Consider the following 25,342-nt stretch of genomic DNA (forward strand, 5'->3'; position numbering starts at 1 on the left):
AAAGAGTGTGAATAGTTCACGGACTTGTCAGAATCCATTTGGTTGAGTCTATTAATGGGGGCATTCCCAGCTGTGGTCCTTCCAACATCATAAATTAAAAGTTTCTTTCTTACTACAAATCCGATGGCTGAAAATTCCCTGTAAAATTGATTTATTTAGATAAAATCTGTCCTTACATTCAAGAGACCTCTTAAAATGAGCAAGACCATGAGATGCCAACCACATATCCTTTCAGCAGTCAACTGACACATAAACAACTCTCAGTCTCAAATACTTTACTACAGCATTATCCTGGATAAGCCATGAAAGAACATGTCATTCAGATCAGGATGAGTGGGACTTGGACAGGGAAAGAGAGGTGCATTTACCAGAGGAATGAGAGACACATTGAGAACATTGGGACAAACACTCAGGTCCTCACTCCTCCATGCAGTGAATCCAAAATAAATTTACACACACATGTGATGCACTTCAGGGAAGTCCAAGCTATGAACCTATGCAGGAGGTTCCTAAACCTTCAGGAACCCTTTTTTATAATGCAAAGTGTAATTTTTCAGTATTTTGACTGAGAGAAGTATAATTTGTAACATTGGTTAACTCTTTCAACAGTCTCTTAAGTTATTCCCTTTCTGAAGCTGGCAGTTACCCTGAATTTCTTCTTAAATTGCAGCAACAGAAGACCAAATACAAAGATATTTCAAGCTACTCTTGGCTCAGATTCAGATCTACATATGCTACAAGGTACATTTAAACTACGCTTCTGTGCTGAAGGTAATTTCCCCTCAAATTCTTTCTATAACAAATCCAATACTCCTGTTCTGGGGGTTTTGGGTTTTTTTTTTATTTAAATGCTTCTGTATTAAATGACCTGTGAAGGTTCAGTGTCTTCTGCATCATCATGGCCTGGGACACGAGTCCCTCCTTCCCAGAAAACACACTGCTTGGTTTCTCAGAGAACCAGTGCCATTCATTTATCTCAAGCAACAAAAGAAACTGATTATCCCCACATTATTTTAGCTCTGTGACAAGTAAAATTTGCAAAGCATTGACAGAATTAAGAAAGCTGTTTTGGACTTAGTGAACTTTTTTTGCTGATAAAGAAATACTCATGGTTTAAATAATTTTTAGGTAAGCATAAATTTCAAGTGATAGTGTTTTTGAAATAGATTAGAAATCACATTCTTACAGCTTAAAGAAACACAACGATTGTAAGTTTCAATGCCTCCTCTTCCACTGTACTACAGCATGTTGCTGGATCTGTAAAAATTACTTCTGGACACAAAAACTTTTTAATGTACTTACTGTTCAACAGCAACAGAGAAAAAATCAGTATCTCAATGACATTATCCATTGAAATACGATTCATTCTGATGACTATATACAGCAGAGTATGTTTGAGTTTTGATTGGCATGCCGGTCTTTCGATTCTCATGAATTTTGGTCTACTTCTACATTGTTATTGCAGTAATGGCTGGAAGTAATTGCAGGACTCTACGCCAAAGGACAGAGAGTTCATTTGTTCACACTGCTCTAGACTAGCACCCTGCAGGTGAGAGAGGCCATATCCGCATTGCATAGTTTTGGACTTCATGCAACTACCTTGCGAGCCAAACACATACTTTTTGGCATGTTTTCTTGCTTCAAGTGACCCAAATAATGTAAGAGCTGTGTCATAGTCCCTCAGTTTGGGGGGTTTCTGGCATCAAACTGAGGGCATGTGTTGCACACCTCTGCATGTAGCACTGGGGCATGTGGAGGTGATTTAGTTTAATGAGCTGAGTACAACTTCCATAAACTCTACTGGGGTTGAAGTCCTTGTGCAAAAGCACAGAAAACAAGACTTCTGGATGGCACTCTGTCCTTGAGGGACTTAGTATGCCTTGAATATTTACTATCTTAGTAAATCCAGTACTGTGTCTAGTGTTCTGCAATGCATGTTGTGTACACACAGTAATTGATATTACTGTACATAAATCACTGCCCTCTACTGGAACGACAAGTAGAATCTTTCACATGAAATTGATTATTACATAAAGTAATTGAATTGATTTTTGGAGTTTGGGGTTTTTTGCAACCAAGTGCCATGAATTGCAGATGTTCCTGATCCCTTCTTGTGCCATAGTTACTTGCTGCACTCTTATCTGTGTGCATTCAATCTTTGCTTATTTGCAGTATAAGCTGCACCAGGTTGGTCCGATTGTCAAAATATTTTCATTTTTGAACTGTAAACAGGATGTGCAAAGGAGCTACACAAGTGCACTCTTCTTGTGGATGCTCTAATGTCAGTCAAGGAACCTTCTACACTGTCATACTTTTAAGTCTGTAATAATCAAAAAGAAATCATTACAAATTCTTTATTAATCAAAACTAATATTCCCAAAACTGAATTTTCAAGAATCTTAAGACAGGCATCACTTCTGTAAAATCATGAGGCTGGCTTAAAATTATGACATTTTACAAAATATTTATTTGTTTGTTTGTTTTCTGTCTTTTCGGACTCTGAAGTTAACATTTTCAAGCTTTTCTTTTCAAATTCCCTATTAAAATATGCTTCAGTAGAATTGAAAGCTGAATTGAATGAATTGTGACTCAAGGTGATAATTTTTAAAGGAATTACGACATATAGCTTACAGCTGCACAGGAATTGGCTGCGCTATGACAGAAAAATAAAAGAAACCAGGAAGAGCAAGACAGAACATCTGTCTCACAAGAAATGCAAGAAATACAAAATACAAGAAGACAAGCGTAAGTCAAACCACTGCTGTGAAATAAGGCCATTGCCTGGCAAGTATTGCACAAATCAAAGCGTTAAGTCATCTAAGTTCTCAGAATCCTTAAAACCACTACAATATGAGACATTTTTGAAGAGTTTTTTTCACTCAACAAAAGGTGATAACACAAAATTCAGAACTGAGACGTCACTGATTCCTGAAACTAATCATCACATCCTACTGGAGCTGGGAAAGCAGAAGAGTGGGAGTCCAGTCTCCAGGGCCTTACTGAGTCCAGAAATTTCCCATGTTTAGGAATTTGCTGGCTAGCCACCAACAAGGCTGTATTGATGAGAATTACTATGGTGTTCACTTAGCAGCTAAAAGATTATCATGGATATAAATGTTCTATATAAATGTTCTAGCATAGTTATTATTATAAATAAAAACACTTCTGTGGGACCATGGAAAGGGGTCTTTAGGATTACGGTCATACTAATAAATACAGAACACCTAAAAGGAAATAACTGAGAAGATACATAATTTAATATGCCATGAGTGGTATTAAGAAGCAATCTTGGGATGGAAAAATGTCATTACAGTTTAATGTCAGACAAATAAGTTAAGTATTTGTATCGATCTATATGAGCTCCTATATGTCATAGAAAATATGAGTACCAATAAACACATCTATCTAAATGTACAGGAACTTAAAACAATATTGTACTATATGTATTGCTTCTGGAAAAACAGTACTATGATTTGTTTCCAATATTATGGTCTGCAAAGATCAGCAATAATTACAATGCTTACAGGAATCCTCCATAAAGACACGGTCTAGCATACTGACGAGGTATCAGCTGCCTTCTAGTCACACAGGAAATATCTACAGGTGGAATGAACTGAGGCCATGCATATGTGCAGAGAAATAAGAAGAAATATTTGTCTACCGAGAACTGAAAGAACCTTCTGGATGCTCAATGAACCACACGAAGTCAGTAGCAAAGGAAGTTGTAACATAAAAAGGACTGACATCATAACTTTCTAGGAAAAAAAAAGTGTATTTTCTCAAGATTAATGTGTCATTGAAATTAGTGAACAGCCAAGCTCCAGAAAGAAGATGACCTATCAAGAATCCTTTCTAAACAGTTACCAAATAGAAACTGATTCAAATGGTACCCAGTTCTACTATCAGCACCCATTCCCCGTTTTATCAATAGAGTTTTGTATCTCATGATGTTAGGTAATTAAGTAACAAAAACTGAATTTCTCTTAGGAAAATAATCACTGATATAGCTGTCTTTGATGGAAGCAGGACTTATTCAAATGCAGAATTTATGTATTAAATGTAAAACCAGAAGATGAATGTTATTGTCACCTCAGGAACCTCTGCTGCTCCTCCACAGTAACTCCAAATCTTACACGGCAAACAGTAGCAGAGCCACAGGAGTGGGTATGAGAAAATTACATCTTCCTCTGGACTTTGAGACAGTGGGGAGTCCTCCATCACCCCCTCCCGCAGTCTCACGCTGATACAGAAATACTTGGCAGGTCAAGCATATTGGTATTTTTGTAATTGTATTTCTGGAATTAACTTCTTGTTGCTGAGGGTCATGAGAACCCGGCAGCAGCAGAACTAACAATGGTGGTATTTTGCCACCACTGCCCCCTTTTCAGATTCAAACCGCTGGTCTTCAGGGAGAGTCTAGGAAAGGAGATGGAAATTACAGAATACTGACAAAACGTGCAAGCAAAAAGCATCTATATACTTTAAAGCAATTCACCTAAACTCCCCTCCTAATATTAATACAGAATATATAGCACAATTAATACAATTTATGAGATCAATGACTGATTTTTTTTGGCTACTATATTTTCCTTAAGACTGATAGAAGAGCAGAAAATTTTCTGGCATGCCTGACCAAACGAATCACTCATAAGTCACTTTCTTCCCTGAAGCACTCCATCCCAAATAAAGAACATCTTTCATAACTTTTCTGCTTGACAAAGGACAGTCTTTTCCCATTGATGGGGTCGGGTTAGGGGGAATTTACACATATACATCTTGTCAACATACATGAGAATCAGCATCCTGTGCTCTCCAGTGCACTGGTGGGGACACAGACTGCAACATCTCTACTTTGCTTTCTAAAAAAGTATGTGCACGATTTTAAAACAGAACATAACAGTATGCCCACCAAACAGGCCACAACAAATACGAGATTTTTCAGATACATATCTCCCACAGTCCCTAATGAAAACTGACCTGGAAAAACTATTTTATAAAAAAATCCACTATTTTCTTGAACAGCTTTAATTAGATTAACCTGCTGCATTTGCATTGTACACAAAGGCCTTAATTAAGAAGACATTTCAGTAACAGAATAATACCGAGTGCAGGAGACTCAAGGTTGGGCCCATACCGGGACTCCTGCCTTTGCTCAGGGATTCTCGAGAACCTGGGAGCCTGGTACATGTTTCCTTTGGGCTCTGGATACATCACACCAGAAATAATGAGTTCTGCTTTGCAGAGTACAAACTTGCAAAAGCAAGTTCTTAAAAATGTTTCATTTTAACTGAAACCTGAAAGCTGTGAAGCACCTATAGATTCAATGCTTCTTTATTTAGGCTCCAGAAATATGGCTGCTCTTGCCTCCACGCAGGTACAACAGAAAACTGTGCTAAAATTCATATGGTTCTGGTTGTGACCACTAGTTTTTTAAGACCCACTTCTCTCTTCCATATTCCCCAGGATCAACATGTCAGCTGGTGCCAGGGAGCACCATGTCGTCAGAGGAGCCATACAAACTTAGGCATGCTCATTTGCACTCACAATAACACACAATAACACCACAATAACACACAAACCAACCACTAGTTACTTTTGAGAGAAGGGGCATTGCCTTGACATCTTTGCCAAATGCTGAATGTGGCAACTACTTTCTGCTGGACTAATTATTCTCCATTTTCTACCCTACTTCAGCTAATGTTCAGTTTCGTCTCTGACATAAATGCATTTCAGTCACATCTGAAGAGGTACTTGTAGCTGCACATCAGTGTAAAAAGTCTTCCTGAACAGATAAGGACACCCAAGAGTAGGTCTTCTAAACCTTTCCATTTAAAGATATTAATTTTGTCTTCTTTAGACTAAAATTTTCTTTTAATCATGAGCCTGCCTCATGCTCCTGTTTCAATTTTTGGTGCTGCAGGTCATCCATTTCTAAGATAAAATTAGTCCATGGTATGTTGTGCCAATGTACGTTTTCATGCTGCTTGATTGAGAAACTAGTGCTTTATCCTCTGAAACAAAAAAACTGTAACGTCACAGCAAAGGTTCAAGAGTCACTCTAGCACCAGTTTCTGAAAAATCTGTCCAAACTTGGCCAAGTTATAAAACTTCACAATGTCAGTCTGAGCAAACCACTGGAGACTTGGTGGAAAACTTGCCCCCAGATTCCATTTACCAGGAGCACAGCCAAGCCCAAAACAGGGTGGGACCACCCAAGATCCTTCCCTAAAATCACCCCAGGCAGCTGCTTCTGGGGCAGCCTTACAGCTAAGTAGGAGCTGGGACAGTGCTGAGGAGTATCCTATCCTGTACTGCAGTCACAGTCAAGCAGTAGAGAGGATGTTAATGAACAGATAAGAGGAATTGTACCTCAAGAGACAGAGGAAATCAAAAGGGGATATAATCTCTTAATGAACACAGAACATACAAAGTGTTGTGGGACACAAAGCTCAGGTGAGAAGAGATTTGGCAAAAAGGCTGAGTGTATATCTATGGTGCAGACACAGCAGTGGCAGCCTTACAGAGCAGAAATCCCGGCAGCAGTCTGTGTGGATTGCTGAACCACAGCTAAAAGCTAAACCTAGGAAATTAGAGACAAAGCTTTCTATTATTAGAAGAATGTTAGGGTCACAAAAGTCAAGTTTTCAAACTTCAGGAAGTCTCAGAATTGAAGTCACCTGTTTAATCCTAGCTCAACCCTCCTCCCACTAGGCACTAGGACAAAGTCTTAGCCTCCTCCACACATGCACTTCCCAAGGATCCTGTCTGATGATGGACAATGGTCTAGTCGTGTATCAGCGCCATGTACCCAACTAAGCCAGCTGCTGCAGGACTCCTGCTGCATCTCTTGCAGAAGCATGCGGGAAAGGGTGGGAGACAACACACAGGGAAAAAACAAGTTTCTGAGACTGTGCCAAGTAAACGGTGCCCCTGTGGTTCCATCCCTCTCTGTCTGGTTTTCACCAAGTCACTTGAAACAAAATCTGACCAGGCTGCCAGAAACTGCAAGTTACTCATTCCCTGGGTGCAGCACAATTAGATCCTGGAGGCTGATCTGCACGAGGGCTGCGCAATAGGAGCCACTGAGAGCCATAATTTGAGTATTAAAGTAGAAAATTCAGGTTCTAACAGTCAGTTATTGATATTCCTGAGTCCAATCTGATTGTGCCTCTGGTTCCTATTTGTAAAATGGGAACAAAGTAAACTTAGAGCCTCTAGGAATACAATTAAAACATTAATGGTATGAAGTATGCAAGACCCAGTGCTCCTAAGCACCATGCTCATGAGCACTTGAGGGAATTTGTAATTCTGTGCTCAGTCCAGGATTTGAGAAAGCTGCAGTACAGCAGGCTCTAAGTCAACAGATTCAGCAATGGGGATCATTACTTTGTGCACCGAACAAGGCAGAAAAGTTCTGTGAGAAAAAGAGGCATGTGATCATGCCATTAAAAGACAAACCTACACTACGAGGAGGGTGCACAACAAGGCAGAAAGAGGCATCTTTATCTCTGGTGTTTCCTGACTTTGAAGTACTGAATTTCAAAACTTAAATATCTGTTTTGTTTTATTTTATTTTAGTATATAGTTACTGAAAGAATGCCAGATAGAGGATGTCACTTTTCACCTACATACACAAGATGTAACAACTACAACCTGTTGTGTTTTACTGTAATAGGTGATCATGATTTGAGCAGGGATCTCAGAATCACCTTAGGGTCATCACTTTTGAAGAGTCATGTAAGTCAAATTCCTAAAGCAATGGCTTGCAGTAACGGCACAGTGGTTCAGACTTACATTAAACAAACAGCATTTTATATAAATTTCCAGACGAACAGGTCCCCACTCCAACAAGGGAGTTAAAATTCTGGTACATTTCCCGACCAGTTCATGAATCCCAACTTAATCCATAAGCATAGTGGGAACAGATAAAGTGTAAAATACCTCTGCAAAAATTACAAAAAGCAGAGAAAAACTAAGGCTGCCATTTGTGGCACCATAGTGGGTACACTCATTGTTTAAAAAACAAACCCCGGTCAGTGAATCAGAAAGAGTGACGAATTGCTACTGGGCACCATAGATCTGCCCTGAATAAGAGACAGTGCGCAGCAGCCCTGTCCCAGGAGCACGCCGGGAGTCAGGCTGCTGCTTGTTACCTCTGCTGTAAAGGGCGAGGGAGGGAGGGAAGGAGCCTACACTGTAGCAGTCTTTTTACGCACAGCTTACTTTCCACAACAACCCAGCTACACTGTCTGCCTCTTGGAGAGTGGCTGAGCCAAGGTTCAGCTCTCTCCTTGCTCTAGCCAAGGTTCAGGTCCTCGCTCCAGCTCACACACCTGCTGCCCAACTGTGTACTGCTGCCCTCTGCTCCAGCGCATGGACATCAGGGCAGAAACTCTTCCCAAGGAGCACCAGGGAAAGCTCTGAGAAACCTGCCCTGCTCCCAGTGCTGATCCTGCTCTGAGCTGGAGGCTGGACTAGAGACCTCCCAGTGTCTCAACCAACCCAAACAATTATATCATTTTTGTGAATTAAGCTGTCTTGTCCTTACTTCCTTTACAGGTAAATGTTGGACAACCAGTGTTCGAAACCTGAACAAATAAACAAAAAAGTAAAGCAGACCAAAAGAGTAACTATTTAAGTGCCTGCAAAGCCATCATCACAATGATGATTTAACCACAGGCCTTTATTTGGCTAGATGACAATGGAATATAACAGCACACTGATGGGTTAAAATTGGTTTTGTTTCGGTCATTGCTTTTAAATGCTAGTTACCAGTTACACTGCTGCTCTGACTGTCAGTCAGGGCTGAACTTCAACATCAAGTCTGAGAAAAAAAAGAAAGAGGAAACTTGTACAACTATCTGCCTGACTGGGATCAGCTCTACTGCGATGGAGAAGTTGTTGGTGCGGCAAACAGAAAATAACAACACATCAGCTTAAATTCCCTGCCTTCTCATGAACAAAAGCTGGAAGAAGAGGCATAAGAATATGCACAGCAGCTATGGGGGTCAGAGGGACAAATAAATATAAAAACAAGGACGAAAATGCCAGAGACAAAAAAGCATCTGAACAAGAGTCCATCTCTGGAATCAACAGATGTTATTTGTACACATTTCATTATATCATCAGATAATTCATTTAATTAAAGGGCATATGTATCAGTGTCTCACCAGAATATTCTGTATAGCACTTAAATTATGGCAGTGCATAAACCCAGGGCATTAGTATTCTATCCACCTTAAATAAAAAGTCTGACTCCATCAATTTTAATACTCAGTTGCTTTAAGAAGTTGGCTACAGCTTCATGGCAGCCTGCCCAGGTCCTTTGCTCAATCAAGCAATAGTTGTCTTTGACCAAATAAGAAAAAAAAAGCCAACACTATCCTTGCTGAATGTCTGCTGGCATCTGCTATTAATATAGGAATAAGTAGACTACATGTAAAGACAGATTAATATTTTGGGTAACTGTAACTACAAAAGTAGCTGGTTTAGTAATTCATGATTGAAGCTACCCACTTTAGGTTCACTTTTCAAAAAATCACCATGCAATTTTTATCCATTGTTTTAATTGTATGTACATAAGAACTAGTGTGCTGTAGACACAGTCTAAAGACCTATATTATACACTATTTACCTCTATATTATACAATACCACCATGTCACAGTGCCCTAGGCAAGGTCACCAAACTCCTAACAAAGCTGTAGGATGTGGCAGAGGGATCCATCTTTACAAATTAGCCTTCATTATACATTATTCTGCTCATAAATCTTGATGTATGGTTTTCCAGTGCAATAACTCTACCTTACACTTGCATGTACCCTCTAGATCTTTTAATTCATGAAGTATTTTACAAAACCAAGTTAGCTGCACGTTTGCATGCAGAAAGAGATCGTGCTGCTGTGATAGCAGTGCTCTAAATGTCACCAGACCTACTGGAGCACCCGCCCTGCTCTGTGTCCTTCTGGTCTCCACCTGGGGACGGTGAGACTGCAGGAACCCGGTTTTCCAGAGCAGTTAGGAGAGCTAAAGCTATAAAAGCTCCTGAGATGAAAACAAAAACAAAAACAACAAACAAACACCAAAAAGCAAACCAAACAGTTTTCTTTGGGAGTTGTGGTCCTCTTCACATGCAAGCCCTATGAGGAACCAACCTGGACCTGCAAGTGACGCAGAAAACTGATCAGACGAGCAGGTGAGCCCGCTTCCCTGAGGCAATGTCAACCCTCTTGATTTCTGAGATGCTCAGAAGCTGCCTCCGACGCCGGGCTACCTCCAGGTTTAGCCCTGAGCCTGACGGCTGGCGCCACCATCCCCGCCGTGCCAGCCAGCAGCCGGGCAGGTGCTGCCTGCACGGGGCTGCGAGAGGGGGTCCGAGCTGCCTGCACCCCGGCTCCTGCCTGCACGCCGGCTCCTGCCTGCAGCCCGACCTGCCCGGCGACTGCCAACCGCATCCGTGCCGGTAGCTGAGGCGGTGCCGGGGACCTCCCCGTCCCGCCCGGGCTGAAGCCCCGAGGTCTCCGGGTTCCGGCGGCAGCGGCGGGATAGGTGCCCCCCCAGGCGCCTCGGCCGTTCCCCGGGGCGTCCCCTCCGAGCGGGGAGCCCTCTGCGCCGCCGGGGCCGGGACGCCCCCCAGGGTCTCCCCTCAGGCGGCCGCGGGCAGGTAGCGGCAGCCGCGGCGCGTCGGGACTGACCTGCGAGCCGCCGCTCCCGGACATTCCTCCACAGCAAGTCCCAGGCTTTGGCGGTGGAGTCCCGCAGCTGCTCGCTCAGCGACCTCCGGAGCTGCGCCTTGGCCGGGCGGCGCTGGCTGCTCATCCTCGGCGGCTCCGCATGCCGCCCCGGGCAGCCCCGCTCAGCGCCGGCGGCGGCTCCCCTCGCCGGGGACGGGCGGCGGCGGCCACATGGGGCCGCGGGGCAGCCCCGCAGCGCCGCAGCCCGCGTCACCGCCGCTCCGGGCGGGCGGCCCCTTCACCTGAGCGCCGCCCGCCCCCGCCCCGGCTCCCGGGGCAGCAGCGTCGCCGCCAGCCTTCTTCAGCGGACCCGTCCCGCGCCCGGCGCCTTGCCGCCCTTCTCCCTCCTTCCCTCCCCCGCGCCTCAGCCCCCGCGGGGCGGGGAAGGTGCCCCGGGGTCCGGCCCAGCTCCTGCCCCACAGGCGAGGCGGGTCGTCGGCCCCGCCTGAGAGCCGCGGCCGCCCGGCCGCGAGGGTCTCCCCCACTGCCGCCCGTGAAGGGCCGGCGGCGGGAAATGGCCGCCCCCGCCCTCCGGCCTGGCCGGGACCCCTCGCCCCTCGGGCTCACGCACCAACGACGGCCCCGCGCCTAAATGTCGTGACCCCGCTTGTGCCTGTGACCCTTCATTTGGGAACTGTCCAGCCAAACACTCCCCGGCCGCCCTGCTGCCAGCGCCCGGCCGCGGGCTGCCCGCCCGACGCCTCCCGCCGCCCGCCTCAGGGCCACCGGCGCCGGCCGGGCTTCGCGCGCCCTGGACAGCGACCGGGAGCCGCCAGCCGCCACCACGGCCCCGCCGCCCGGCTCTGCGGGAGCCCCGCCGCAAAGAGCCGGCATCCGCCGCTCCAGGGCGAGGTCACCCGCCCCGAGGTGACAGAAAACCTGGCTCGCAGCGGGCTGCCCTTACTCGGGAAGCTGGAATAGGTGCTAACCCACGCCGCGACTTTTGCCAAAAGAAAATTGTTTTTTCGAGGTCTCTGTTTATCAACTCTCCACCCGAGCTCAAGCCGCAGTCCTCACAACACAGCCTCTCCCATTCCTTTCCCACTTTCTCTGCATTTCGACCACATACCTCCCATCTCCCTCCCCCTGCTTCATCCCTTCCACCCCCCTGCACCATCTCCTCTTCTCTAACAACCTCTTCCAGTTCGAAAAGGTTTCAAAACTAAACCCTGGAAGCCACTTTTTGCACACATTTACACACTACAAGGAATCTCAATTCCTCCATCCCTAGACGAGACAGAAAGCAACATCAGGGCCCTTATCCCATTTAGGAAACCATTTTTGTGTCTCTCCTTCCTCTGTGACCTGGGAAATAATGGTGTAACAGTGGTCCCTTCCCTATCCTGACCACCTGCGGAGTGGGTGGTTCCCAGCACGACTGGCAGCAAAGAGTCCGACAGCTGAGAAGGACAACAGGGGCTTCATTTCATTTACTCACAAACCATTACTTATCGCTTACTCTTTCTGCAGAGTATTTGTGATGTGCAATGAAGAGGCTGATGTTCCTGAAAGTGAGTGCCGGACACTGAAACAGCTGAATACCCTGGTAAAGCAGTCATGTTAAACGTTATCGATATCCCAGTCTTGTTTAAATTAAAACCATAACTGCAATGTCAGCAATACCCATAGAAGCTAAAAGCAAACAAACAGATGTATTCCATGTTCCCACTCAGTTTTAATAACGTCTTCTTCTTATTCTCTGATGTGAATTTGTTTTCCATTGTCCGTGTTCTTAAAAGGCTCATCTTAAACTACTTTATCTGATACAGTGGAGAAGATGTGCTTGCCCAGCACTTGTGAAGATGTTTTATGTCTCTCCTCCTGCTGCAATTCCAGCTACAGTGTCCTCCAAATGACTGGGCAAACTCTTACGAGAAAAGGGATGCTTTCCAGGCATCCAGGGACGGATGCATCCAAGATCTGGAAGGGGGACAGCACAATTCTGTAAATATTCTCACATCCCATGATCCAGAGCAAACACCCGCTGATATTAATGGGAGAAGAGAGGATTACAGTTCCTACAATCAGCTCCTCCGCCCCGTAAATCTGCCTCTGACCTCTGCCTCACTTTATTTAATTCCCTACCAACACAGCCATTATACCAGCACATAAGACCTATGATGCCTGTTTTTTGCCACGGGCTCCTATCTGCTAGGAACCAGGTGCAGATGAGAAATTAATTTCTGACATTGTGCTCAGCTGCCCTACAAAGATCTGCAGGAACACACAGTCTAAAGGTGAAATCATAAAATCAGTTTTGAAGGTTTTTGTATCATGCTGCTGTGTCACTACCCACAAACACCACCCCGTGTCAGCCAGTTCTGTAACCTTCACCAGTGCTCTCCTGGCAGCCACACTTGAATGTACCCTCTTACTGTATCCAGCCTGTCTGGAAGATGGATCTCCCTTTCTTCTGTTGCTTTCTGTGATGGCCAGAATGCAGCGATACAACAAAAGATATTCTGGTCCCTTCTATACCGTTTTTGAAGGTGTTACTTTGTCAAAAAATGTCCCTAGACTTCCAGGTTTGCTGAAAGCAGCTTATTAGCAATGAGATACCAGCAATTGCTAATACCATGTTATCTCACCGCAGGTTACTAAGATAAACTCCAGTGATATGGCTGTATTTCATAATCAGCAGCAGAACCGAACTGGCAAGCCTAGGCCAAACTCTGTGGCAGGCACTGACGAAAATCCTACTATTTTCAGGCACTTTATTGGGGAAAACTAAATCCAGCAGCAAGATCAGATACTGTACATTTCTCCCCAAAGAAAACAGTGCTATTGAGTAATGAGAAAATATCTCATGCAGCAACTGGCCCATTCCTATTTTATGCCTTTAATCATAGGCAGCTGTTCAGAAGTCGAGTTACCAACACAGGTATTTTTGCTGTATTACACCTCGTAGTAGCAGTTACAATAAGAGCTGTTCTACACAACCTGCTTGAAGACAAGCATGTGCTAGGGATCATTCATAGGTCAAAGATGTTTCACCTCCTTTTAGGATGGTAGAAACCATGACTAAATGGTAAAGTTCTGGTCTCCCTCCATGCATTTTCATCGGTTGGTTAAGTGCATAAGTAGCCAACTGATCAGTGCTCTTGTCTACAGCTTGAAACATTTTGACATCCTGAACAAGACAGATAACATTTCTGGGGAAAGAAAAAGAAAGCACATTTTCCCCCAGCAACAGCAGTTTTCCTGCTTGATACTAGTCATGCCAAAATGATTCTGTTCAGAGTAATTGCAATAAAAATACTGTATATGATGAACAGAAAGGAGGAAATTCCCAGTTGCCTTAAAAGAAGCTCAACTATTATATTTGTCTTTTCTCATTGATAACAGAATATTGGCAGGAATGAAACTGGCATTTGTCTGAAAATCTTGCAAGCATGTAAAATGGGGGGAAATCTGAGCTAATTACACCCATGCTCTGATGCCATTGTGGCACAGAAGTCTGATGTTCTAATTATATATTTAGCAATTTATAGTTCCTCCCAATCACCATGGTAATTAAATGCCAAGTTAATTGATACTACATAATAATCTGGCCTCTAATTAGCAGTGTTTTTTTAATTTGTTACAGATTCCATTATGCAGCCTGATCTAGGCCTAATAAAGTCACTGTAAAAACTCCTGTGCATTTGGTAAGAAGAGAATCAGGCCTAAGGAAAAAGAAACATGGCTACATCTTGGTTTGCCATTTGTAAACTACCAAAAGACTATGATAAAAGTATGATTTATTTCCTTTTTTTCCTCTAGTTCTCAATTATGGTGAGTCGGGATTTTTCGTTAGTTTAACCACTTCACGGTATTTGCCTGCTTGTAGAAGAACCAAACAGGATACGTCTTGCAGAGGAAAATGTGAGAAGAGCATATCCTTGGTTACTGCGTGCTGTTTAGGGGACACAAGCTCCTTACACATGTACCTCTTAAAAAGCAATAATAAAGCAAAAGAGGAAATGAATCAGTACTACAGGACCACTGATGCAGTCTGATGCTATTCAGTGCCATACTAAATTTTATAAAACATCTAATTCTTCAGGAACAGACTTTAAATTAATGAAGCTTCTTGGAAGTTTATGATACTCAAAATGGCACTGCTGTGCTTTTGTATCTCCAAACAGTAGCTCAGCCAGCCTAGACAGAAATACATCAAGTAATATTTATAACTTGGCAATGATCTTTATCTCTTTGGGGGTCCTAGAGCTCTGGAATTTGTTTTCTATCACAGACTAAATGTCCCGAGTGTGATGTTGCAAGTCTGGGTTACCACTGGAAGCGAAGATTTGAGGTTTTCCATTGCTTGTTTTCCTAACAGCAGACTGCAGTGAATCGCATACTAATTCTGTGGTTGAAGTTATGTGAAAAGCACCAAGGGCATATGAGTAGGTGTCCTCTTTGACATCTAAGTAAACAAACAAACATTTTGGATAGAGAAAAATAAGAATCATTGTGATTGAGGACAAAATGTTCCAGCTTGTTCCCTGGCATTCTCTCCTTACTTGTTATTTACATATGCAAATTATCATAATTTTAAGGTAGCTTTAATAAGCATCAATTATAAAGCAGTTTCACTCTTTCCTGGTTTGCCAAGAGATTGGCACCTATCTGTTCATCCTTCTTCATTTCAGCTTTCTGAAGCTCTGGGAAAGGATCACTCCGCACTTTGCCAACAGCAGAGCACTGCTGGCTTTCATTAGTCGGGGCCAAATTCTTTCACTTTTGTTCACAGTGATTAATGCTGAAATAAACGGGACTTCTTGCAGTATTCTCTGTGAAAAGGCTCTAAGTATGCTCAGATACAGACTACAGTAACAAAGTATCTGCTGTTTGACTGTGCTCCCTCTCCCTTGCTAAAACGGGCATGCAGGGGATAGGGGGGGGAATTAAGCTTTTCTTCTGTTCATACAGAGGATGGTACTTTATTATTATTAATAAACTGTATCATCAAAGCACTTTGAACCAGAAACTGGATGGAGCAAAAGTATAATCTTTGCCCTCGGGAGATTACAAACTAAATATAAAGCAAGACACCAGTGGAGAGAAGAGCTAATTGGGGTAGGAAGGGTGGAGTACAAGAGAACAATAAAACAATACTGGCCAGACTGGTAGCTACTGGTGTTAGCACACCAGAATTAGTTTTTGGAGGCACTGACGCAAAGCGAGTTAGCAAAGAGGGTCTCCAAGGAGGTTAATGTGCTATCTTTACATACTCAGAGGACCAACTCCCAAGCATGAGGGGCACTTTTAGAGAAAGCACGCAAATATGTATTTGAAGGTGTACTGAGTAGACAAGGAAAGCTGGCATCCTGTACAGGCAGACTGTGGGAATCGAGCTTTTAATATCAAACAAATGACAGACAGGGAAGGGAAGGGCCTTCAGCCTTAAGCCAAGTAGCCTCCGCTTGATGCAACATAAAGGCAGGATGAACCGGAATGAATAGTGGCAGCAGAGAGCTGCCACAGTATTTGCATTTGAGATGCACCGAAGCAGACCGGATTGTGCCTATTGAGGCAGAGTAAGTGAGAACAAAGACAAGGTGGTGAACATGGGGTGAAATTTTTTCCCAGAGTGACCACAAATTTTCACCTGGAAAACTCCTTCTGGCAAAAAAAAACCCTTTCTTACAGAGTAAGAATTAGAGAAATGTCACTTTTTCTGGAAAACAACTGCCATTTTCCTGGTTTTACTATGGAGCAGGGTCTTCACATTTTTGCTAACCTTAACTTGGACTTTTCTCTCCTTCTCACATCCTGGTTGTACCTAGCTCTTCCAGATTATTTTTTAATAACTCCTCTATTCCTCCAATTTTGTCTCGTAACTCAGCCTAAGTTGTCACAGGAGAATGATGAGCTCCAAGTGAAGGCCCTGTGTGACAGCGAGGAGGATGCTCTGATCTGTGAGGATGGTGAAAAGGGGGAGAGGGAGGTAACTGTGGCACAAACGATCATTGGATGGATTACTGTCTGAGCAGACAGAGCACTTCTACTGAACAGCAGACAACAAAGCTGATACTCAAGCTGAAATTCTGAAGAACTGCAGCCACAAATGCCCTTGCGCATTTCTGAGATAGCAGAGGAGAAGAATGGACAAAACGAACCAAGTGCAATAAACTCTCACTTCCTCTCATAAGATGCTGTGGACATCTTTAAAGTATAGTATGTTGCAGTTATGAAAGCTCAGGCTGGGCAAAGCCAGTCACTGTAGAAATAGCCGATTCTTCAATGATCAAGCAACTGGGAAAGCGGAATGCATTTTATGTGTGTAGATAAAGTGGGTTTTTTATTGGCGCAGAATTTGAAATTTTGAGGTGACTAATGCCCCTGAAAAAGTGAGCAGCTACGTTGAAACATGAAATGTCTCAGCACAGGATATTGACCCTGTTCTTCTCATTCCAGCTTCTGGTGTCTGATTTTCCCTCTCCTTTTTAGTTGCTTGACAAAAATATATTATTCTAAACTACAACTTTCTTTGCTCTCAAAGTGCTCATTTCCTTAATATTGTATTGGGACCTTGTCTAAACCAAGATTATTTTTTTTTTTCCAAACTTCCAACTGTTATTACTATCACAGTAGAAATAATTGGAACATTTGTGTAAAAAAGCCTTGCAGCAGTCAGTGGCAATTTAGCACACACCGTATCTGGATATTGGTTCAGAGACCTGGGAGCTTGTTGGTTTTTTATAACTCTCCTGGATTACACAGGAAAACATGATCAATCTTGACACCAGGTTTAATAACAATGCAATGGAATTGTTCCCTAAAACAATTTACTTGTAAGAGTAAGAACTTTTTTAGATACACAAATACTCCTGTGCGCATACACTTTCCTTGTAATCAGGCTACTGACTGATGGGAGCATATTGCCAAGTAACAATATATTGCATGCTATGGATTTTTACAGAGCTTCCTTCACTACTGGTCACGCAGCTACTATTTCAACTTATTTAACAGATTTTCAAAAAATATATCTTTAATAGAATTGAAATGCAATGCTACTAACGTTTTTGGACAGGAAATAAAGAACGTGGCCACTTGCAAGAGGGGATAGCATTTCAGGTAGGCAGATTGTAATGACCAGAATAAAAATTTAGCTGAGGCCCAAGCCAACCCCTATTAACCTAAATGGTTCTACAGGATTTTGAATCATTAAGGCCGATTTTAAATTTCTGCTTGCTTCCACAGTAAAGAAGGGCCAATTGACTGTTTGCAGTATTGTCTGAGTCTCATTCGAAGTGAAGGCTGGTGGCGATTCGATTGTAAGCATCATTTCCCACAGCCCCCTCGGGAAGGCTTCCCAGCCGGCTCAGAGCCTGCCTAAGCCCACTCCATCACCCAGCTCTGGCATTACAGAACTCTCTGTTCCAGCAGGCTAAGTGGTACGGCCGTTCCTGCAAGTATAAAGGAGCTTAAGCTTAGGAAGAATGCTTGTTTCATGACATTTAACATATCTGGGTATTCCCACTGAGAAGCAGGATATTCATGCTGTGAAGAAGGGGCTGGACTAGGTGGATCTGCAGCTCTTTCCACCCAAAAATGTCTCTGTTTCTGTGAGAACATTTTGGTAGTGTCAGGCAGCACCTGTATTCCATTAACTCCAAAAGCATTTCAGTGTTTACAGTAACCAGGAAATGTCGATGTCTGTGTTACATTAACAAGTCAGCAGTTACAACTGCAGTTTCAGTTTGTAGAGCTACACAGAGAACGTTTTACTGTGAGTTGCTGAGAGTTTTAATTTTTTTGGTTGAAACACAAACAGGCCTGTAGTACTGCCCTTGAAACCATTAAAGAAAGCTTTGGAGAAACAAATTATCAAAAGAAGTCCAATATTGCTTCAGTGACAGCTTCATATAACCAGGTAGGCAAAAGCAGAGCTGTGAACTGCAAGTCTAAGAAATACTTGCGACACCAAATTTGTATCGTCTTCACCTTAGTTTTGCTTACACTCTTCCTGCATTTTGCGGGTAGGTTGAGGGGGTTTGCATCATGGTGTAATTTCATTCGAGATTCAGTATCTTGGAAACAAAGCTATTTTGGAAACAAAGTTATATTTTTATGTGGACTACACTATGTATGTGCACACAGAGGTAAGTTGCAAGTTGTCACCGCATAGCAGGCAGCAGACTTTATGAGCGCACTGATGTACTGCTGTATAGTTATCAACTACGTAAAATAATTTGACTGTGAGAAATGAAATAGTCCACCACGCAAAGCATAACCTACTGTGGTCTTCCAAATAGATTCTGACTCCTGCATGCAAGAGGCAAAAAATCTCTGCTGTGCACCCATTTGCTTTTCACAGAACTGAATTTTAATAGTGGCATTAAATCACTATCATGTAAATAGGAACACCAAACACCATAGGAGAAAGCTAGAAAATATTAAGGTATTTTTCCTTTCTCTTTTAGGTTTGAAAGCAGTACTTGGTAAAGGAACCTAATTCTCAAGAAAGGCAATAGCAGGGACTGCTCTGTAGGTGACCAAGCACACCAAAGGCAGAGAGAGCTTGAGGAGGTGCTGCCCCATCACCTGCTGCTGTGTACAGTGCTGTGCTGAGAATGATGACAGAGGTCACAGCCACTGCTCTCTGCTGGCAATGCCATCACTCGCTTTCCAGAAAGGGCCATCTTTTTTATTTTCCAAGTATTATTTCTATGAAAGTTGATTCCAGAAAGAACAGAGCAGGCTTCACCTCGACCTTGTACTCCCTTGGAGCACTGTACTCCAGCTGGCCCGATTCCTACTCTTATTATTAATAAACACTTTTTTGAGACGCCACAAACACAACTTCCCTTGACTTCAGTTAAGTGTCAGGCAAGTGAAGGAAATACGCATTCAGGACTGTTTGAGAAGGCAAGAAAAGGTTGTTATTTTGCTCATATGTATTGCTGGTTCCAAAGTTCATTTTCAGTGTTGCATTGGTTTCTAGTGAAATTAGTTCCTACGGATGATTTAGTGTTGCAGGTACAGATGTTGCTCATATTGTTTACTTACACTGTCATGCAGACTCACTTCAATAGTTTTTCATCATTTTGTGCTGACATAAATCTGTTCAGTAGTAATCACCTGAGATTGTTCTACATTTCAGGGAAATTTTTTGAACCATTTATATTACAAAAACCCATGTAAATTACTTGGAAAGTAGGTGCTAAAGGGATTATAACAGCAGGATCTTTCACAGTGTTAGTTTTTGAGACAGGAGATCAGTTAATTTACCTGACAGAGAATATTTATCCTAAGTAATCCTTGATATTAATCTGATCAAAATTATCAGATACATAGTTTCAGAGTTCAGGCCTTAAAAGTAGTTTAATGAACGACACTGCTAAAGTGGAAAAAAACCTGTAAGAAATAAATATGAAACCCAAAACCTAGTTTTCTTATGCCTCAAATTGGAGACTATCCCAATTTCTGTTTTGAAATGTTGCTAAATGGTTTTGCAGTGATTTAAAGTAGTTCATTGCTGTCAGTCACATCATAAAGAATACCATTTCATCTGGAAAACATTATCCTTCTTTAGGACTTAAACAGATTTGGATTTATCCACCTCCCTCCTGTCCTACAGCTCATCTTTTATAGCTGGGCAGGACAAATGCAAAATGCGTTGCATATACTGCTAGAAAGTAGCAGTAGGCTCTTACTCTACTTTGTACAGGTATAAATGACCCTTTTAATGCAGAATTGATGAAACTTAAGATCTTCTCAATAATCACCAGGGACAGCCTCCCTTCTTACAAGAACTGCTCTAATCATTCTTTAAAAAACTCCCTACAATTTAGACCAAGCACTAGCAACAATCTCACAATACTGTTGAAGCTCTTGACTTGCTGAAGTAATCATAAAAATTCCCATATGCCTCACTGAAAAATCCAGCCTTGGTACTTCCCTTTCCCTGTTCACTCCCATCCTGCTTCTTAAGAATATATGAGCATAAAGCCCTCCGTTTCTTGCTGATTTGACGATCCTCAGTAATTGGGGAAACAGGTTCCTGCACATAACGGTGCCACTTGTTCTGTGTCTTGCATTCATTGGATATTCCCATGACTCAAAGGTGAGTAGGAATTTAGTGCTGCAACATTTTTTCATTAGTTAAGTAAAATGATTGTATCTTCCGTGCATGTCATCCTTCACTGACTTCTCTGAATGTTTCTTTTTGTAGACACTTTTGTAATGTTGACAATGCTGGATGTCACGGTGATATAGCTCCCTGAATTTATATGATGACATTATAATAATATCAACACTGCTCTTTATGGTTCATATAGATTAACATTTTATTTGCTTTCACGACTAGCGCTGCAAATTGAACAGCTGTTTTCGCTAAGCTTTTTTAATTAAGCTGTCCATAATGTTGCCTAGGTATTTTTCTAAACTGGTAACACTTCATTAAGTATGCAGTATCAGTGAACGCTTCAGATCATTCCTGAGCGTTACCCCACACTTAGGTAAATTGAAATCCCATCTGCTTTGAGGTTGTCAAATCACCTCGCTTTGGTGATTTGAATTTGGTTCTCAGAAATCTTTCTAATCTTTAGTACCCTAGGAAATCTTGAGTTTGCTACAGATTTTGCCATCTGTTCACTCACTTGTCAAGATAATGAAGCTTTAAATGATACTTGTCCTAGTAAAAATCTTTTAAGCAACCTATTATTAGCCTCTCTTCATTCTGAAAACTGACAAGTTTAATTTGGGTGTCTTTGGATCTTTTATAAAGTCTATGTTCTAGGACCAAAATTTCCTTCCCACACTGATTTCTCACGTTATTTCCTCTCTGTTTTGAAGATGTCTGGAATATTAGTTTGCAAAGCCTAGATTAGTTTTATCTCTTCCTGTTTTCCTGTGCAAAAGCTCTTTCTCTTTTGTTTTACAGAGCCATACTGGATCTTACATCTGTATTCTCATCTGAGCATATTATAGCTTGCTTTGTTGTTTTTTTTTTTTTTTTCAGAAACATATATGATAATTAATATGGGAAGCTATAATTATTTTCACAGCCCACAATGGCTTCTTTTCATCTTTAAATATGGGTATCATTCTAGCTGCCTTGGACAGCTGAACCTGATGTATGTATTCCAACACTTCCACTTTTAGCTCCATTTCTGACAGTGCTTCATCTATTTGCAAAAAGGACTCCAGAATGCGCTCACATACAGGCATTAAGTCTGGAAACACTCTGCCCAGGCACAAAAAAAATCATGATTTTAAAAACTATGTCCCTAAGTCTTACACCCTAGGTCACTGTTTGATTTTCAGAAGTGGTTACCACTCATCAGTCACTTTTGAAATCCTTTCTGAAAAGCAGGTGATTTATTTAAAGGCAGAAAAAGCAATCTGGAAGTTCAGCTTTTAGTCCTCAGTTTTTAAACTTTGCTTCTTACTACCCAGAAAGTTGGCTAATCCCCAGCCAGTCAAGGAGACATAACCCATGGGTGATGTCATGATAGATCATGATAGTCCACTAACCAGCAAAAGAAAAAGCAAGAAATTGTTTTGATGGCAAAGGTAAAGAAGGAGTATTATGCACGGCTTTAGAGAGCTTGCAGAGCCGTTTCCCCATTTCCCTGACAACCAAAGAGGACTAAGAAGCTCTGGAGAACACAGAGGTGGAGACAACAAGAGAGGCAGAAGGAAGAGAAGGAAGGAAGGAAGGAAGGAAGGAAGGAAGACCACCGTAAGGCATCGTAAGCAGGAAAGTAACCAGACTGTAAAGTGGCAGTGCCTTTAAGCGGAAACTGAACAGTGAATGGAAATGTTAAGGAGGAAAACTGAAACTGGATTTTGCAAAGAAGGAAATGGAGAGAAAATGAACAGAGATAGGGGAATCCAAAAGACTGTAAGAGACAAAGATGGTAAGTAGGTTATGTGTATGATGTAGAGAAGTGTGCAGAGCAACGAACAAAATGCTGGCTGTTTGCACTGCTCATCCAGGCTAACTGAATTAACTGAGTTAAACATAACTTTAAAATGCTTGGTTTTACACTTCATTATTTCTACCTTAATCTGTGAATCAGAAATGCTAATAAAGTTTCCAAAGCAACAGGTGCAGGATTCCCATTCCTTGAATTTCAGGCACCCATTGTTAAAAGAGAACTGAGGTAGGTGGGAAGCTGGGACAGAAAGAGATGTCCCTCAGAGGGTGACTCATTCCACCCCAATCCAGCTGCCTATAAGAGGTGCTACAGCAGACCTGAGGAGGACTTGATTCAGCTGAAGAAGATGTTACACTCTGAAAATGTCTCTCTTCCCCCATTGACAGAAGAGGTGCTCAGAAAGCCATCTTAGACTGTAGGTAAAGCTGGATGTATCGATTTCACCTCATGTTTCCTGTTTCTGTGGAATTTTCATAAGTTTTCAGTTTTTAACCATTGTAGGCTCATTTGAAAATCTCAGGTTGAGTATGTTTCAGTTTCACTCTAGTCTTTTTTAAAGTCTCTAATAGATTTAAAAGCGCAGTCCTCATGATTCCCAATAGAATTTATGTTCTGAAATCCTATGACTTATTTCTCCTTTTGTTCTTTTTTAACATGGGCTACGTTTTGATGTGGTGATGCTGGAATTGTTTTGCTGTTGAATAACAACTTTTCTCTTGCAGCACCAGCTGTAAAACATGAACACCTTGTTGGATCACACTCCAGAAATGGGAATCCTGCCAAAGCTCAGGGCTTCCTTTTTGTTTTGACTGTCGCACTGCTCTTGCTTCTGTCAGTATCACATTCCTACCACTTGTGCTTTTCAGACACCTAAGGCCAAACTCGTTCCCAGTGTAACTCCACTGAACTCAACGGAGCTGCAACAGGAGTGAATTTGTCTCAGTATGTCTGTAAATTAACCAGTCATTTAAGCTGGAGAGTGACATTGATAAGCAATAACAGCACAGGAGTGGTGAAAGGAAGATATCTCCTAGTTAGTTTTGGACAGTTGACACTAACTCCGTTGTCAGATAAGTCTTACTGACTGTGGGAAAAGCTCAGTGGGAAAAGTCACACTCGCTGCCTGCTAACCGTAGGAGGAAAACAGATCTGGAATGCAGACGAAATCTTGACATTATCTGTTCCCCCAACCCCTACCAGCCCAGCAATCAAAATAACTAGCTGAGTATCAGCTGCCTCTGTTCCTGGCCCAAACAAAAGTGCTTTCTTGACAAAGTTTTTGCTCACAGGAGAGGAGGCAAAGAGAAGGAAAGAGTCTAAAGTGGGTGTGAGGGAGTGCTTCCTGCCAAAGAAACAGGAGCTGCTTTTCATAACAACGAAAAGGATAATGATGAAATAAGCCTAGCGCTGTAAACAGAGGTGGCTCTGTGGTTTCCAAAGGACAGTGATGTGTACTTGACAACTCCACAGACCTATGCAACAAAACTGCACTGCTTCATCACTCCACTTGGCCTCTGTTGACATCGTCAAGGACAGTGTGCCACAGAGTTTGGTAAAAGGACCAAACCCAAGGGAACAAAACTGCTGGAATGGATTTCTCTGGGCCCATCCAAACTGTGCTGTGTAAGAATAAAGTGTAGCCATTGCAAATGGACACTTGAAGATTAAAGGCATTTCCTCCCCAGTGCTCTTAAGACACAGGGTCTATCAAGACCTAAGGAAACACAATGAGCTATACTTACATCGATGTTCCATATACACATCACAACAAGTTAAAGGCACTCTCACATATTCCTGTATACACTCGCTTACCTATCTGTAGCTTAATACTGTGTGTATTTTAGGGCTACTAAGATGATTAGAGGGATGGAGCATCTCTCTTACTAGGAAAGGCTGAGAGACCTGGGGCTCTTTAGTCTGGAGAAGAGAAGATGGAGGGGACCTTAGGACCTTATCAATGCTTATGAATATCTAAAGGGTGGGAGTCAAGAGGATGGGGCCAGGCTCTTTTCAGTGGTGCCCAGTGACAGGACAAGGGGCAACAGGCTCAAACTGGAACACAAGAAGTTCTGCCGGAATGTAAGTAAGAACGTCTTTAAGAGTGATAGAGCACAGGAATAGGCTCCCCAGGGAGGTTGTGGACTCCACTTCTCTGGAGATATTCAAGACCCGCCTGGATGCAGTCCTGTGCGACCTGCTCTAGGTGAACATGCTTTAGCCGGGGGGTTGGACTAGATGATCTCCAGAGGTCCCTTCCAACCCCCACCACTCTGTGATTCAGTGAAATCATCCGTATATGGTTGCTGTTATGATTAAAAAATTCCAGGGATATGGGGCCACAGAAGAGGAGCACAGCAACAAAAGCAACAAATGAAAATGTGTATGTTAAATGATGTTACTGAATATTTTGAATTCTCCAATACATCATCCAGCCATTGAGTGTATGCATCACTTCTGTCCGTCTTATAAATAGGTGAAAATATATAGCAAGAGAAGCTTAGTTTAACTTTGGAAACTCATCTTACATTTTTGTTACCAAATGAGACTCTGGAGATCTGTAAATTGAAGATTTTGACAATGTGTTGGTGAGCAGACAAGAAAAGAAAGACTGTGAAAAGCAGGGCTAACTTTATGTGCTATACGTTTAGAAAACAAACAGATGTCAACATCAGCAGTCTGTTAATGATGCCAGAGTACCTATGGCCTTGGGCCCGCTTTGACTAACAAAAGGCTCTTGA

At 42.5% G+C, this 25,342-nt stretch overlaps 1 protein-coding gene across 3 annotated transcripts in view; it reads right to left on the bottom strand.

The window, feature by feature from the left end:
- STARD13 (StAR related lipid transfer domain containing 13) overlaps window positions 1-25,342 on the bottom strand; it is a 259,540-nt gene that overhangs the window by 140,573 nt on the left and 93,625 nt on the right. The window contains exon 1 of one of the 3 annotated variants that reach the window (XM_086481877.1): window positions 10,693-10,816. The exons of 1 other annotated variant lie outside the window; for it this stretch is intronic. In XM_086481877.1, the coding sequence (XP_086338003.1) occupies window positions 10,693-10,816 (124 nt within the window). Of the gene's footprint in view, window positions 1-10,692; window positions 10,817-25,342 lie in introns of those variants that run through there. One more of the 3 variants, XM_086481878.1, reaches the window with a different exon arrangement.

Source organism: Leptosomus discolor, chromosome 1 (genome assembly GCF_034619465.1).
Source record: "Leptosomus discolor isolate bLepDis1 chromosome 1, bLepDis1.hap2, whole genome shotgun sequence".
Lineage (NCBI taxonomy): Eukaryota > Metazoa > Chordata > Aves > Leptosomiformes > Leptosomidae > Leptosomus > Leptosomus discolor.